Source organism: Sclerotinia sclerotiorum, genomic scaffold (genome assembly GCF_000146945.2).
Source record: "Sclerotinia sclerotiorum 1980 UF-70 scaffold_13 genomic scaffold, whole genome shotgun sequence".
Classification (NCBI taxonomy): Eukaryota; Fungi; Ascomycota; class Leotiomycetes; order Helotiales; family Sclerotiniaceae; genus Sclerotinia; species Sclerotinia sclerotiorum.
This window is the reverse complement of record NW_001820823.1, coordinates 970,944-984,929: the sequence shown is the minus strand read 5'-3', so window position 1 is coordinate 984,929 and position 13,986 is coordinate 970,944. Positions and strand designations below refer to the sequence as shown.

Here is a 13,986-nt window from a genome sequence, read left to right as displayed (position 1 = left end):
CGGTAAAGTAAGATCATTGGAGGGATAAATATGACTTCTTTTTGCCTAGCCATTGCGACTAGGCCATTCATTTGTGTGTATATAGAGTAGCTATCCCCATCTACAGGTGCTCTTCACCTGTAGATTCTAAGTTAAATACAATTGCTGGTCTATAAACACCCTTTTGGTCACAATTCTATATAAATCGAAAATCAAAACTTTAACCTTCAATACCTCAACCAATAAAATCGCAAAAATTCTGAAACCTTCAGAATCTATTTATAACTATATAAAATATTTTGTAATTGAAATTTCAATTAATTTTATTCATTAATTATTTAAATATTAATAGATGAAAATCGTCATTTTTGGTGTAAAAGGGTGGCCGAGATTAGGAGTGGCAGAGAAGTGGGGTACTAGACTTATTAGTTTACAACAAACAGTATCCCATTATGCTGATTGATTGATTGATTGATTGATTGATTAAATTAACGTCTAAACTGAGTCTATGACTATCTAAGACGGCTAGGAGCTTTGTAGGCTTCTAACAATAATAAATGGAGGGTAGCTGGCCTTATTCGACCGTAGCTAATACAGGTTGGGGAGATTGAGAGCCTCAATCTTCTAATGTTTGAATGGGGGAAGTGAAAACTAATCCTAGGGAACCATGCCCGCCTTACCGATACTCTTCGTATTTAATAAGGAAAATGACAAATGAAATAATTAAAATTCAAATTGGGGTGGTAAAACCTCACGATTGAGAATGAATTGACCAGATGGATAGACCGAATTGATCAGATTGACCAAATGAATTGACCAAATTGACCAGATGAATTGACCAAATCAACCAAATCAACCAAATTGACCAAATTGACCAAATTGACCAATTGAGCTGACCAAATTGACCAGATGAAATGACCAAATCGACCAAATAAATTGATCATATTGACCAAGGTGATCAGGTATTGGCTGAATTGACCAGGAGAAGCGGCCAGATTGAGGATAATGGATGGTTTTAATGTTTGGGTGGGTGATAATTTAACTTTGAAAATTTGCAAAGTTGGTAATATGGGTTGTAAAGGGGTTATTCTAACTGTTGGTACGAGAAGGATACGGAAGACGTAGCACCCACGGATTACGTAGGTCCTGTATGTCTAATTGTATTCTGTCTAAAGAGCTAGTGTTGACCTCCTGGGATCTTGGCAGCATATGCATATATAGTACATATGCATATAAGGAGCAAACAAAACTCAACTTTTAATTCATTCTTTCCTTTTTGGTATACTGTTTGTTTGCTTTCAATATTTTGATTTCAAAGCACTTTAATTCCGAAGGCCGAATACCCAACTGTTGACCTCCTGGGATCTTGGCAGCATATGCATATATAGTACATATGCATATAAGGAGCAAACAAAACTCAACTTTTAATTCATTCTTTCCTTTTTGGTATACTGTTTGTTTGCTTTCAATATTTTGATTTCAAAGCACTTTAATTCCGAAGGCTGAATACCCAACCTATTCCTTCATTTTTTTGAATATATGCTCGCAGCTTAACTGCTTAGCTAGAGAATCAATCAATTCAATCTGATACTCTTTCTAGTCTCAAGAAACCCAACAGTTATGAGCCCGGTGCTGACTTTCAATTAAACATCCTGCACAATACTTGATTCACATATACCGAAACTCTACGATACCTTCAAGTTTCACTCTTTTAAGAATTACCTTACGTAGTGTGGTTTCTATAAAACCCAAACCTCGATAATTCTGACTTTATTTCTTCAATATGACTACAGGCGATAATTCAACTAAAATCATCCTTTCCTCACCAGAGGATTGGAATAGTTGGATTCGAAATGTTCAGCGTATTGCAGAATCCGGCGGCATCAAATGCTGGGTATACCTTGATCCCACTACAACAGTTGTACCTATACCAGAGTTGCTAGATGAACCAGAGCTACCCACAGTTGATGAAAATGCTTCTGAGGCTGTTATTGATAGGGCTTTAAAGCAATATCAGATGCAACTAGAGAACTATCGTATCAAGAATACCAAATACGAGAAAATCAACAAGGCCATTTCAGAGGTTCTCAAGTACATACTTTCATCAATCAACCGCAATTGCGAAAAGTTTATTAGTACCACCAGTATCACAGCACCTCAAGTGCTTGCTGATTTACGCAAAAGGCTAGCACCAACTGATCGTGCGAGAGAGCTTACCGTCGTAGCACGATACAATTGTGTAAAGCAACCCTACAAATCCAATCAGGATATTTATGAATGGTTGAACGAATGGGAACTCATCTACACTGAGGCTAAAACTCTCAATCTGCCAGACGTCGATCGAAATCGAGCTGCGTTCGACTTTTCTACAGCCCTTATGAATCACAGCTCCTCTTGGGCAACTTCAACTCTGTTGGAGATCACCAAAAAGCTCAAGAATCAGCCTGAAGAAACGATTGATGTGTACGATTTAATCGAAGACTTTCGAAACTACACTCGACTCACACAGGCATCAACTACTTCAACCTCTTCTACGTCATTTGCAACCTATAAGGATGGGAATAAAGATAAAAAGGAAGGAGAGAGAACCTGTCTATGTGGCAAGAAACATCTATATGAAAAATGCTACTATCTATATTCGGATAATCGACCAAGGAACTGGAAACCAATCGATGCCGATATTGAATACTTCAAGAAGTTCTGGGGAAGGCAATCAACAAAACGAAGGAACTGGTTTGTTCGTAGACATGAAGGAACTAAAGAACTTCTCAAGCTAGCAAATCTCTCTTGGGATCCAGCATGGAAGGAAACATTGACTAATCCTTCAGAATCTGGAAAAGAGAAAGATAAGGATCTTGGGGCTTTTCTCACTAAACAAAGTCCTACCTACAACAATGCTAGCATCCTTCACAAATGGCTAATTGATAGCGGTTCCGATACCCATGTCACCAACTCTCTACACAACTTTGTTCTTGAAGAGTTTGGAAAGCCATCCGATATGATAAGCGCTGGAAGGGACCGATTCCAAATTGAAGCATTCGGTACTATCACTATGTTGATCAATACACCAACTGGGCCAGGGCAAATAACCTTAAAAAGAGTGGCGTACATCCCAGGGTTTCTTACAAACCTAGTCTCTCTAGCTTTACTCTCAAAGAAAGGTGTACATTGGAACACTGAACACCCAGATGTCCTTACAAAAGAAGGCATTGCATTTATTACTCTGAAGCAAACAGGAGACCATTGGACCCTCGATCCTATTATCCTTTCTCAGCATGCTTCGTTTGCCACCAAAAACCACACCAAATCAATATGCCGAAAGGTTACAACAACAGAGTTACATGATCTTCTAGGCCATCCTTCTCTCGAAGCCCTTCAGCACCTAGAATCAGCAACTACTGATATCATTATCGACAAAACGATTTCGACACCTTCCTTCTCTACCTGCAAAGTTTGTAATCTCTCGAAGGCTCAACAGATTATATCTCGTAATCCAAGGAAGGAGATGCCAGAGAACGGCCATGTCGGAGATCGATTGGCATGGGATCTGTTCGAGATGGATGAGGCTTATAATAATACCCGATATATCAGCCACTTCTGGTGTACGACACACAAAATACAATGGGTGTATGTTCTAACTAGGAAAACAGAGATGATCGATATTATGGATACTCAATTCTCTCTGATACAAACACAATTCGGCTCAAAGGTCCGATTCATACGCCTCGACGGTGAAACTACGTTAGGGGGCGACTTCAAGAGGATCACAGACAAACGTGGCATCATTGTCGAACGCACTCCACCAGATACACCAGCACAGAATGGCGCTGCAGAGAATGCTGGTAAAATGCTCATGGTCAGAGCAAGAGCCCTCCTCCTTTCAGCAAACCTACCACAAAACCTTTGGCCAGAAGCAATTAAAACAGCCGGTTATCTTGAAAACCGTACTCCAAAAAGAGCTCTTCAATGGAAAACACCATTTGAAAGTGCTACTGGCAATAAACCTTCGCTAGCACATCTACATCCATATGGGTGCTTGGCATATGTGCTCAACAAGCAGATTCCAAGACGTGCGAAGATGCAACCTCGTGCAAAACTGGGCTATCTTGTAGGGTATGATTCAACGAATATCTTCAGGATCTGGCTCCCTTCCATAAATCGCGTCATTCGAAGTAGGGATGTCAAATTTGATGAAACCCGGTATTATCGACCAGAAGATATAGATATTGGCTTTCTTATTAAGGATCAACTTCGGGATACTGCAGCTATTCACGAAAAGAGGGCAGAAGAGATAGAAATATCGAATCTGTTGAGTGAAGAATCAGATGAGAGTATTGGTGATATAATTGTAGTTGAAGGGCCATGGAACTTACAACACAATCGCTTAAACGAGCGACCAACGAATGAAAGCTCTTCAAACAAGACGGATGATGGTATTCCAACCAATGAGGGGGTTCCTCAAACTAACCCTCAATTGCCAACGCCTAGAGCAACCTTATCACCAGAAGCACTTACAAGACAATCTACTGGAGATGTTCCTATACCATCATTACCGGAGTCAGAACTCTCATCTTCCCCATCATCATCGTTAAGTCAACATGATATCATCACTACAACATCATCTCATAATACAGCACCTTTGGCAGAGCAAATACGTGCCGATATCGACGTATCCCATATAATTCAGGGTTCTAGACGTTCACAAAGGAAAGAACATCATGCTGCAGCACTTTCATCACTTCCTCAACTATCCAGCTACTTTGCAGCATTTGCTATCGGAAGGTCTAAATTACGAACTCCTAGATTACATCAAAATGATCTACCACCTCCACCTCGATTTTATCATGAGCTAGTACAGCATCCATATGCTAGAGAATTCCAAAAAGCATGTGAGGATGAGATCAACGCTCTGAAAGAACGTAAAACCTTCGAATACATCGATATATCTACAAGAGGACAAAAGCCTTTACCATTACTCTGGGTTTTCACTTATAAATTCGATCAAGATGGTTATCTCATCAAGTTCAAAGCAAGAATCTGTGCCAGAGGAGATCTTCAATCAACCGAAGAAGAGACATACGCTGCAACGCTAACTTCACAAATTTTTAGAGCTATGATGGCTATCGCTGCAGCTTTCGATCTTGAGATTCGACAATTTGACGTTTCCAATGCTTTTTTACATGCAACATTAAGGCAACCAATTATTTGCAAGTGCCCTGATGGCTTCGAAGTCCCAGGGAAAGTGATTTCCGTAAACCAAGCACTTTATGGCTTCCGAGAGTCTCCAGCATACTGGTATGAGGATCTGACCTACACGTTAACCGACTTTGGTCTGGATCCAGTTCCAGGAGCACCCTGTGTTTTCACCAATAGCTGGCTTACGGTTCTCTTCTATGTCGACGATATTATCGCAATTTGCAAGAAAGCTGATTTGCTACGATTAACCTTATTCGAAAACACCTTAAAATCAGCATACACCATCAAATCACTTGGAGATATACAGTTCTTCTTAGGGATTAGGGTACTACGAGATCGACAAAATCATCGTCTGTGGCTTTGCCAAGATAACTACATTTCAAAAATATCAACACGCTTCAATATCAAACCTAATCCTCAAGCCTGTTCTCCATTGCCAACAACAGCACTTACAAAGAATCCAGCAATTGCAACTCCGCAACAGGTTTTCGGCTACCAGCAGCGAGTTGGCAGCATTAACTACGCTGCTGTTGTGACTCGGGCTGATATTGCAAAAGCATCTTCAATACTATCAGAATTTCTTCGTAATCCATCCGCTACTCATATCAATGCAGCAGTACATACATTGCAATACCTTGAGAATACCAAATTCTATGCTATCATGTTCGATGGGAAGAAAGCAACAACTACCAGGAACTTTCAAATCTGGAGTGACGCCTCCCATGCTGACGATATCGATACAAGAGTTTCTTCAATGGGATATTGCCTCATACTCTTTGGAGGTTTGATCCACTTCAAAAGCACTAAGCTGAAGTCGGTGACTACTTCCAGCACACACTCTGAAATACTGGCTCTTTCCGTTACTGCTCGAGAGCTTATGTGGTGGATACGCTTCTTTAAGAATGTTGGTTTAGATCTCGAAGAAAAGGCTTCAATTTTCTGTGATAATCGCCAAACCATTCGACTTCTTCAGCATAGTACTCCTAGACTTGTTACAAAACTCCGGCATGTTGATATACACTCCTGTTGGCTTCGCCAGGAAGTGCAAGCAGGAAGGCTACAAGTCGAATGGGTTCCAACTACTGAAATGGTTGCAGATGGTTTCACTAAACCTCTACCACCACAGAAACACACTCATTTTATCAATCTTTTGGGAATGGTTGACATTCGGTCTCAGGTTCAGGAATAACCTCATTATTAACTAACTCGGTAATCCCTGAGGGGGCGTGTTGACCTCCTGGGATCTTGGCAGCATATGCATATATAGTACATATGCATATAAGGAGCAAACAAAACTCAACTTTTAATTCATTCTTTCCTTTTTGGTATACTGTTTGTTTGCTTTCAATATTTTGATTTCAAAGCACTTTAATTCCGAAGGCTGAATACCCAACCTATTCCTTCATTTTTTTGAATATATGCTCGCAGCTTAACTGCTTAGCTAGAGAATCAATCAATTCAATCTGATACTCTTTCTAGTCTCAAGAAACCCAACACCAACCTATTCCTTCATTTTTTGAATATATACTCGCAGCTTAACTGCTCAGCTAGAAAATCAGTCAATTCAATCTGATGCTCTTTCTAGTCTCAAGAAACCCAACAGCTAGCTACATATTGAAAGTAGTAAGTCTTATATAGACTTACTAAAAGAGCTAGTCTCTTTCGCGTTCGCCTAGTTCTTTATTACAGTAGTAATTGAATTGAAGTCATTCACTTCGTTCACACACTAACCCTTCGGCTCTTCAGGTTACCCTTTCTCTTTCATCTTGTTCTCCTATCTCTTCCTCTATTCTATTGAGATGCCATGATCTAGTGGCTATCCGCGTGGCTTCGATAAATTCGAGAGTTTTGGTGATTCCTGTCTTCGTATGAAGTAGATGTTTCATAGTGAGTTGGGGATTGGGATTGTCCTTTTTGAGCAATCTTCTTGCTGTATTGTATATGGAACAATTGAGCAGAAGATGATCAGGAGATTCCCATTCCCCGCATCTACAATTGTCATTAGTGGAGATTCCGAATCGTTTAAGATAAGATTTGAAATATCCGTGTCCAATTTTGAGTTGGAATAGAGCACTAATGATACTTCTTTTGGTGTTTCCTGGAATTCCGATCTTCGAGCTGATTTTCCAAGGGTAATTTCTTGAATGTGTTGACGATGGTTGATGAATATTGTTAGTATTGAGGATGGCTGTCCAGTTCTCGGATTTCATTCTTATTATTGGGTTTATTGAGACTAGAAAGAGCATCAGATTGAATTGATTGATTCTCTAGCTAGGCAGTTAAGCTGCGAGTATATATTCAAAAAAATGAAGGAATAAGGTTAGGTATTCAGCCTTCGGAATTAAAGTGCTTTGAAATCAAAATATTGAAAGCAAACAAACAGTATACCAAAAAGGAAAGAATGAATTAAAAGTTGAGTTTTGTTTGCTCCTTATATGCATCATGCAATATATATGCATATGCTGCCAAGATCCCAGGAGGTCAACAGGTATCTATTACAATTCAAGATTTGGTATATACAGTATCAACGGCAGTTTACGGTGTTTGATCCATGATTTCGGCCCGCTTGGAATGTCGTAAATCATCAAAATGGAATAGCTATTAACTGCCATCATATTACACAATCCTTATCCCAGTTTGACAGTCCAAAACCGAAATTTTCAGTTGTTGATAAAGATACAGATTTAGAGGCAGGAGCAGCTGAATGAGACTATAGATGTAGATGATATTGGAAAAGATTAAATACAAGCGATATAGGAACAAAGATTAATAGGAAAAGTAATGACCGATCCTATTCTACTAAGCTATATTCATTTCAAATACTTTGATACCGTGAAGGTTAAGGACTGTCAATCTTATTGCACTGACGGTCCTCGTTTCCGAGTCATTATAGAAATGGAAAATATCGGCCTGTGATGTTAAGGAATGACCAACACCATCAATGTTATAGTAAATTATCTTTCCCCACTGTATTATAGTATCGAAGGATTACAAGGACAATATAATTATCGGGAATATGCTTCGAGTCAACCCAAGGTGCGGTATATATTCCAGTGGGGCAACAACCACAATAAACGCTAACAAAGTGAATTTTGAGGAATACCTCAAATATCAATCTCCGCAAAAATAATAATGAGTAAGAGCAACAACGCTGATACAGCCTATATCTATAATAAAAGTGAACCAAGTATGACTTAATTTTACTTACTGAAATTCCAAAAATTTGAGATGAGTTGAAGGTCCATAACTGGCCAGTAGCTAAAATATATGCGATATGCAAAAGGCTTTGAATAATCATAACTCGATCAATCCAGTGATATACTATATAATAAGAATGAATAGAAATATCAATGAAATTGGCCAATGTATTGGTCCGCCCACTCAAGAACAGCGGTATAAGGTTCACCAAGGTCATAATTCCTGCTCGAGAAGTAATATCGGACATGATCTTTACCCCAAGACCCATACAAAAGCCGTTGATATCTAGATATCCTCCTACAAGAAAGCCTTGCAATCTTGTAATATCAGTCCAATATCTCCATTGAACAAATAATAGATAAACCAGATGCCTCAATATTAGAACCTGGAACCGTGTTATAAGAAAGGCGGAACTAACGGAGCCAACTCGGTAAAGGATCAGGAGGACTGCAATTGCTGCTAAAGAGATTGCGTACCACTGCGTCAAGTTCATAACTCCACAAAAGGATATTATGATGATAGTTTAGATGATGATTTAGATGATGGTTTGGATAAGTTTTTAGGGAAATGAAATGCGTATTGTTTTTAAAAAAATGTACTTACTATTGAGAACCTGGAAGCATAGATGTAGTAGTAGCCCATGTATTCATGATGCCCATTCAACTAACTCCCGTCATCTGATGTTCGGCTTTCGCTTTCAGGAACAAATGACAGGCTGCATAAGCGCCCGCATCAACGCCCGCATCTACGCGCGCGGCTTCAAGAACTATTTTTATTCAATATGACCAACTTTTAATACTTTTTAAAAAGTCGAACGGTTTTTCGATTAACTGAAAGTCAAGTTTTTAACTTTCGAGATCAGTTTTGCAGCTTCACTTCTCTCAGATCATCATACCAAAATTTCATTACATCTCCAGGATGGTCAAATATACCAGGAAGCTTGCACCAATTGTTGGTGATGAACGTAGACGAAGGAGGGCATGTCATGAAGAAAGGTGATGAGTTGGCTGTGTTGTGCCCAGGTACTAGAGTCTGGGTGGTAGTCCAAAACGATGAGCAAACATGTATTTACAGTTCTGAGGAGTCTTCTTCTTTGCCTATACTCTCTGCTATTGATGTGCGCTCTATTCCCCATTTTATATAGTACAAAACAAAGCATATGTGCTAACGATGTACTCAGAATGTTATTACGACAGGTCCTGGTGATTACAGGACACACAAGGAAGTTATGGCGACAGGTCTTACCCGGGCTATACAATATACTCCCCCACCTTCCACCGCACAACCGGCAACTTCATCCTTACCCCCCGCACCTCATCGTTACCCGTCGCCACCTCATCTCCACCTATGAGCTCACCTCCACCATCTGTTACCGCACAATATGCCGGAGTTTCCAAACGCACAAATCTTGCTCTAGACCGCGGGCAGAGCTTTCGGCGTGCATTCGACCTTACATATGATGATGAAGAAGGGTTGGAACGGGGTGCAAGACTCAGGAAATATACGAATGAAAATATCGACTCAAGCTCCAGACGAACCCCTCGAATAAAATCCGAATCGAGCTCAAACTCAAGATCTTACATGAGGGACATACCTGAGTTTAGATCATCACGCAAAAGATCGACGTCAGGATCTAGGGCTTATCTCTAATTATTTTATGTTTTGTGCTATGGATTGTTTTATTACGGAGTATGGCAGGATCATTGGGGAGTCGGGGCGCACCAGGAAATAATATATAATGATTAACAATTGTGTTCTTGGCCGGTTCCATCAGTAACAGGTTTAAAGATTGGGTTATCTAGTTTAATCCCTATTTTTTTGTAGCTTATATTCAATGAGTTTTTTCTTATGCTTTATAGGTGAAAAACAACAATAGATTCGCTGAAGGTCTAAAATACTTATTCTTTATATAATTGAGTGAATTATAATATCTAGTAATGACAGTAATAGTAGTAGTAATATTGTACGTTTAGAGACCTCTTTGTGTGTGTGTGTGTTATTATTTAACGGCCAGAGGCCGAGGGGGCGAAGCCCCCCCATTCTCATGACATCCCCTCTTGGGGCAAAGGCCGCCAGGGAGTTACTCCTGGGTTTCTAATAGTTATATACATACTATTTCTACAGAGTGTAGTGATTCCTGAGCGCATTCCCATAGCTGCCGTGATCTTGATGAGAAATTAATCCTTCCTATTGGTGGAGGGATTACTTAGTATGAATTCTGCCGAGCTGCAGCCGGTCCGCCTAAAACCCCATGACCTTCTTAGCGCCTCCACAATTGATTATATAAGCTTTTTTTTTTTTTTTTTCTCTTACAAAGGAAATACAGGTTTTATGGTCAATTTTGATTGTCTGTTAGGGTAGCTCTGCGACCTGGGGTCTCACAGCGAGTGAATGGGGCCCTTTAAGATTGGGGGGGAGGGAGGTGGAGGGGACATATGTTGGTATAGAATCCGTTCGCTTTCGTCCAGTTTGCTAATACCTCAGCACCTTCGTAGGTACCGCAGAGGAACGGAAGAATATCGGCAGGTTTCCCTTTAGGCCGGGGGTGGTTTCTTTTGGCGATACTGCAGAAGAAGAAGTGTACTGGGGATTTACGGGCTCCACATCTGCAAAGCAGTTGTGCGTCTTGATGTAGGAAACGTTCGTGGTACGATGCGAAGTCTCCATGGCCTGAGCGGATAGCTATTAGGCGACCTAGGAAGGGTCTAGGGAGAGAGAGTTCTTTTGGGTTCCTTGGTGAGGTAAAGATCTCGAGGTCTCTGTAGGTTGTTGGGATCACTGTTGACCACAGCTGATTCATTGCTTTTTGCCTGAGTCCTTTGGTCACTCTTCTGAGTCCTGCATATGAGTAGGCCCCTGTGGGTTGAGGGAGGGCTGCCCCTGCCTTGGCCGCTTTGTCAGCCGCTTCGTTTCCTGCTACGTCTTTATGACCAGGGACCCATCGGATATGGACTGTGCCATTGTGCCAGGTTGAGGCTAGTTGGCGGAAAGCCGAGAAGGTGTCCTGGGAGGATCCGGTAGATTTGGAGAGGAGTCTTACTTCCTTCATTCTTCCTAGTGGAAGGCTCCCTTCGCAGAATTTGTGGTTGTCTTGGTACCCTACGAAACCGCCACCAGTGTTGCCGTTTGCAAGTTTAGACCCGTCAGAGAAGATAACGATATCTTCGCGAGGGAGTAGGTCATAGAAATCGTTGAATTCAGTAGCTGCTTCCTGTTTGGTACGGCCATTGGGGCTGTGAATACGCTTCATTATTTCTGCTCTTGATTCATATTCTAGCCATTTAGGGGCTGATAGGGGATCGATCTGTTCCGAGGGCGGAAGAGATAGGATACGGCAGGCGAAACGGGTCTTGAAAGAGCCGGGGTCCTCTTGGATCCATTTAGCTCTCCAGGCGAGAGGGTGGTAGGGGTCCAGTCTTCTGGTTCTAACTGTTGAAGCGCGAGCTAGGTCGTCCAGTTCAATTTCAGGCGGGCGGAGTCCTGATTCACGGTGCAGTATTGCTATGTTGGTTGTCCTCCATACTGGCAGGATTGCTCTGGCACACTCTAAGGTAACCTTACTTAACTGGTTGATATGGCCCTCCACCTTAGTAGGGTGGTTTATTCCGAATTGTGTTCTACCTGTCCACCAGGTTTCTGCTCCAAAGTATGCACGTTTGAGGACACATGCTTCAGCGGCTTGCCGTAGTAGTCTGGGAGGGGCTCCTCTTATAGAGTTACCCAGGGATTTAAGAGCTCTGGCTATTACAATAGCTTTCGTAGCTAGTTCTTTCGTATGCCATTTGAAGGATAACTTTTTGTCGAAGAGGATTCCGAGCCATCTAATATAGGGCTTTCCATTGGCAAGTTCTTTGATTGTTAGATCTCCCATAGTAATTGTAGGGGTAGTATCTGGGTTCTGTTCAGTCCTGCGTTTTGAGAAGTGGATGAGTTCTGATTTGCCGGGATCAAAGGTGATGCCTTCTGAGGCGCCCCAGGTTAGGATCTCCAGTGTGGTAGCGTTGAGTTCGGTGACATTATCATCCAGAGAGTTCGAGGCTGCTAGTATAGCTACATCGTCTGCGTAGCCGAATTTGATTGTGTCCTTCCCCATTTTGAAGATAGGGGCGATGTATAACATAAAGAGAATGGGTGATATAGGGGAGCCTTGTGGGAGCCCGCATTCAATGTTTGTTTTGGGGCCTGTGGTTCCATCTAGGCGAACTTGGATGGTTCTTCGGGTTACGAAGGAGGATAACCATTTGGTGAGGTTAGGGGCCCAGCCTTGTTCCCGGAGCCTCCGGATCAGGCGCCCGGGGAGGACAGCGTCGAAGGCTCCTTTGATATCGAGAGTGAGCAACGAGGCCGAGCCGTTTAAGTTAAGTGCATGTTCGACATCGTGGGTAAGGCAGGTGGTGAGGTCTACTGAGGATCTGAGAGGCAGGGCTCCGAATTGGTGTGTGGAAAGGACTTTATGGGAGATCGAGGTCCAGGACATTTGCCGGGCAATTAATCGTTCGAGTCCTTTGCCGAGGACTGAGAGTAGGGCGATGGGTCTGTATGATCTGGGAGAGGAGAGGTCGGCCTTATTGGGTTTGGGGATGATTGCAAGGATCGCACTGCGGAAGGATTTCGGGTGATATCCGAGGTGGAGACAGCTGTAGTAAAGTTGGGAGACGAATGGCTCGATCAGAGACCAGGCTTCTTTGAGGATTGCTGTAGGGAGTTCGTCTGCCCCAGGGGCTGTATTGCCTGCCAACAAGACTGCGTTCTGTATCGCTTGAGCATTGATGATTGGGGGAGGGAGTTGTTTGGTAGGGACAGTTGGGCAATCTATAGGGATGTCTCCAACTTCTGTATCTCTTTTGAGGAGATTGTTTATTAAGATGGTTCGTTTTTCCGGGGTCCCGGTTGCAAGGGGTCGGTTGGGGTGAAGGGGGTCCTTGAGAGGGGGGGAATGGAAAGAGCCTGTGGTTTTATGCCATTTAGATATGGCGAAGATGTCCTTGGCATGTTGGGCCTGGTCTATCTTTGTGCGGTAGAAGGATCTTTTAGCTTTTCGGATGGTTTGTCTGAAGAGTTGTTTGTCAATCTGATTTCGGTGGTATTGTATGCGTGCATTGCTGCATTCATCGTTCCACCAGGGTTGGCCTTTGTTTTGGCCTGTAGTTCTTTTGGCAGAGCCACAATAAGCTTTGTGGATGGCGTCTACAAGGTCATCGGTGAACTGGTCTAGTTCTGCTTCGCTTCGAGGTGGGGCATTCAGGGTTGTGAGATTGGTTTTTAAGAGGGATTTGAAAAGGATAGGATCGAGGCTTTTAGGACGAAGCTGTTTCAAAGTATTCGTTGTATTGGATATCCATGGGATATTTGTAAGGAGGGGAGTGTGGTCCGAGGTGACATCAAGGTGATAGGCGACACGGGTATTGAGGCCTTGTTGATGTAGTGTGTGGGAGCAAAAGGCCAGATCCAGAACATTGCCTATAGAGTGGGTAGGTTTATCTAGCTCGGATGAGAATACTAATTGGTGTTCTTCGAGCCATTTGTTGAAGGGGATAGAGGCAGGAGAGAGGTTTCCTGTATAGCTAGGTTGCCAGTTCCGGTGTGGGAGGTTGAAGTCCCCACAGAGGAAGG

At 42.2% G+C, this 13,986-nt stretch overlaps 5 protein-coding genes across 5 annotated transcripts; 3 read left to right on the top strand and 2 right to left on the bottom strand.

The window, feature by feature from the left end:
• Positions 1-773: 773 nt before the first annotated feature.
• Positions 774-923, bottom strand: SS1G_09529 (predicted protein; the record flags this gene model as incomplete). The annotated part of the gene is made up of 1 exon (XM_001589757.1): positions 774-923. The coding sequence occupies one exon, from the start codon at positions 921-923 to the stop codon at positions 774-776; it is 150 nt and encodes a 49-aa protein (XP_001589807.1).
• Positions 924-1,762: 839 nt separating this feature from the next.
• On the top strand, positions 1,763-6,364 carry SS1G_09528 (hypothetical protein; the record flags this gene model as incomplete). The annotated part of the gene is made up of 1 exon (XM_001589756.1): positions 1,763-6,364. One exon carries the CDS (start codon positions 1,763-1,765, stop codon positions 6,362-6,364), a length of 4,602 nt encoding a protein of 1,533 aa, XP_001589806.1.
• Positions 6,365-6,917: 553 nt separating this feature from the next.
• Positions 6,918-9,023, bottom strand: SS1G_09527 (predicted protein; the record flags this gene model as incomplete). Its single annotated transcript, XM_001589755.1, has 5 exons — positions 6,918-7,373; positions 7,796-7,885; positions 8,384-8,496; positions 8,792-8,868; positions 8,977-9,023. 5 exons carry the CDS (start codon positions 9,021-9,023, stop codon positions 6,918-6,920), a joined length of 783 nt encoding a protein of 260 aa, XP_001589805.1.
• Positions 9,024-9,331: 308 nt separating this feature from the next.
• Positions 9,332-9,790, top strand: SS1G_09526 (hypothetical protein; the record flags this gene model as incomplete). The annotated part of the gene is made up of 3 exons (XM_001589754.1): positions 9,332-9,490; positions 9,554-9,692; positions 9,726-9,790. The coding sequence occupies 3 exons, from the start codon at positions 9,332-9,334 to the stop codon at positions 9,788-9,790; spliced, it is 363 nt and encodes a 120-aa protein (XP_001589804.1).
• Positions 9,791-12,482: 2,692 nt separating this feature from the next.
• Positions 12,483-12,992, top strand: SS1G_09525 (reverse transcriptase; the record flags this gene model as incomplete). Its single annotated transcript, XM_001589753.1, has 1 exon — positions 12,483-12,992. One exon carries the CDS (start codon positions 12,483-12,485, stop codon positions 12,990-12,992), a length of 510 nt encoding a protein of 169 aa, XP_001589803.1.
• Positions 12,993-13,986: the final 994 nt, after the last annotated feature.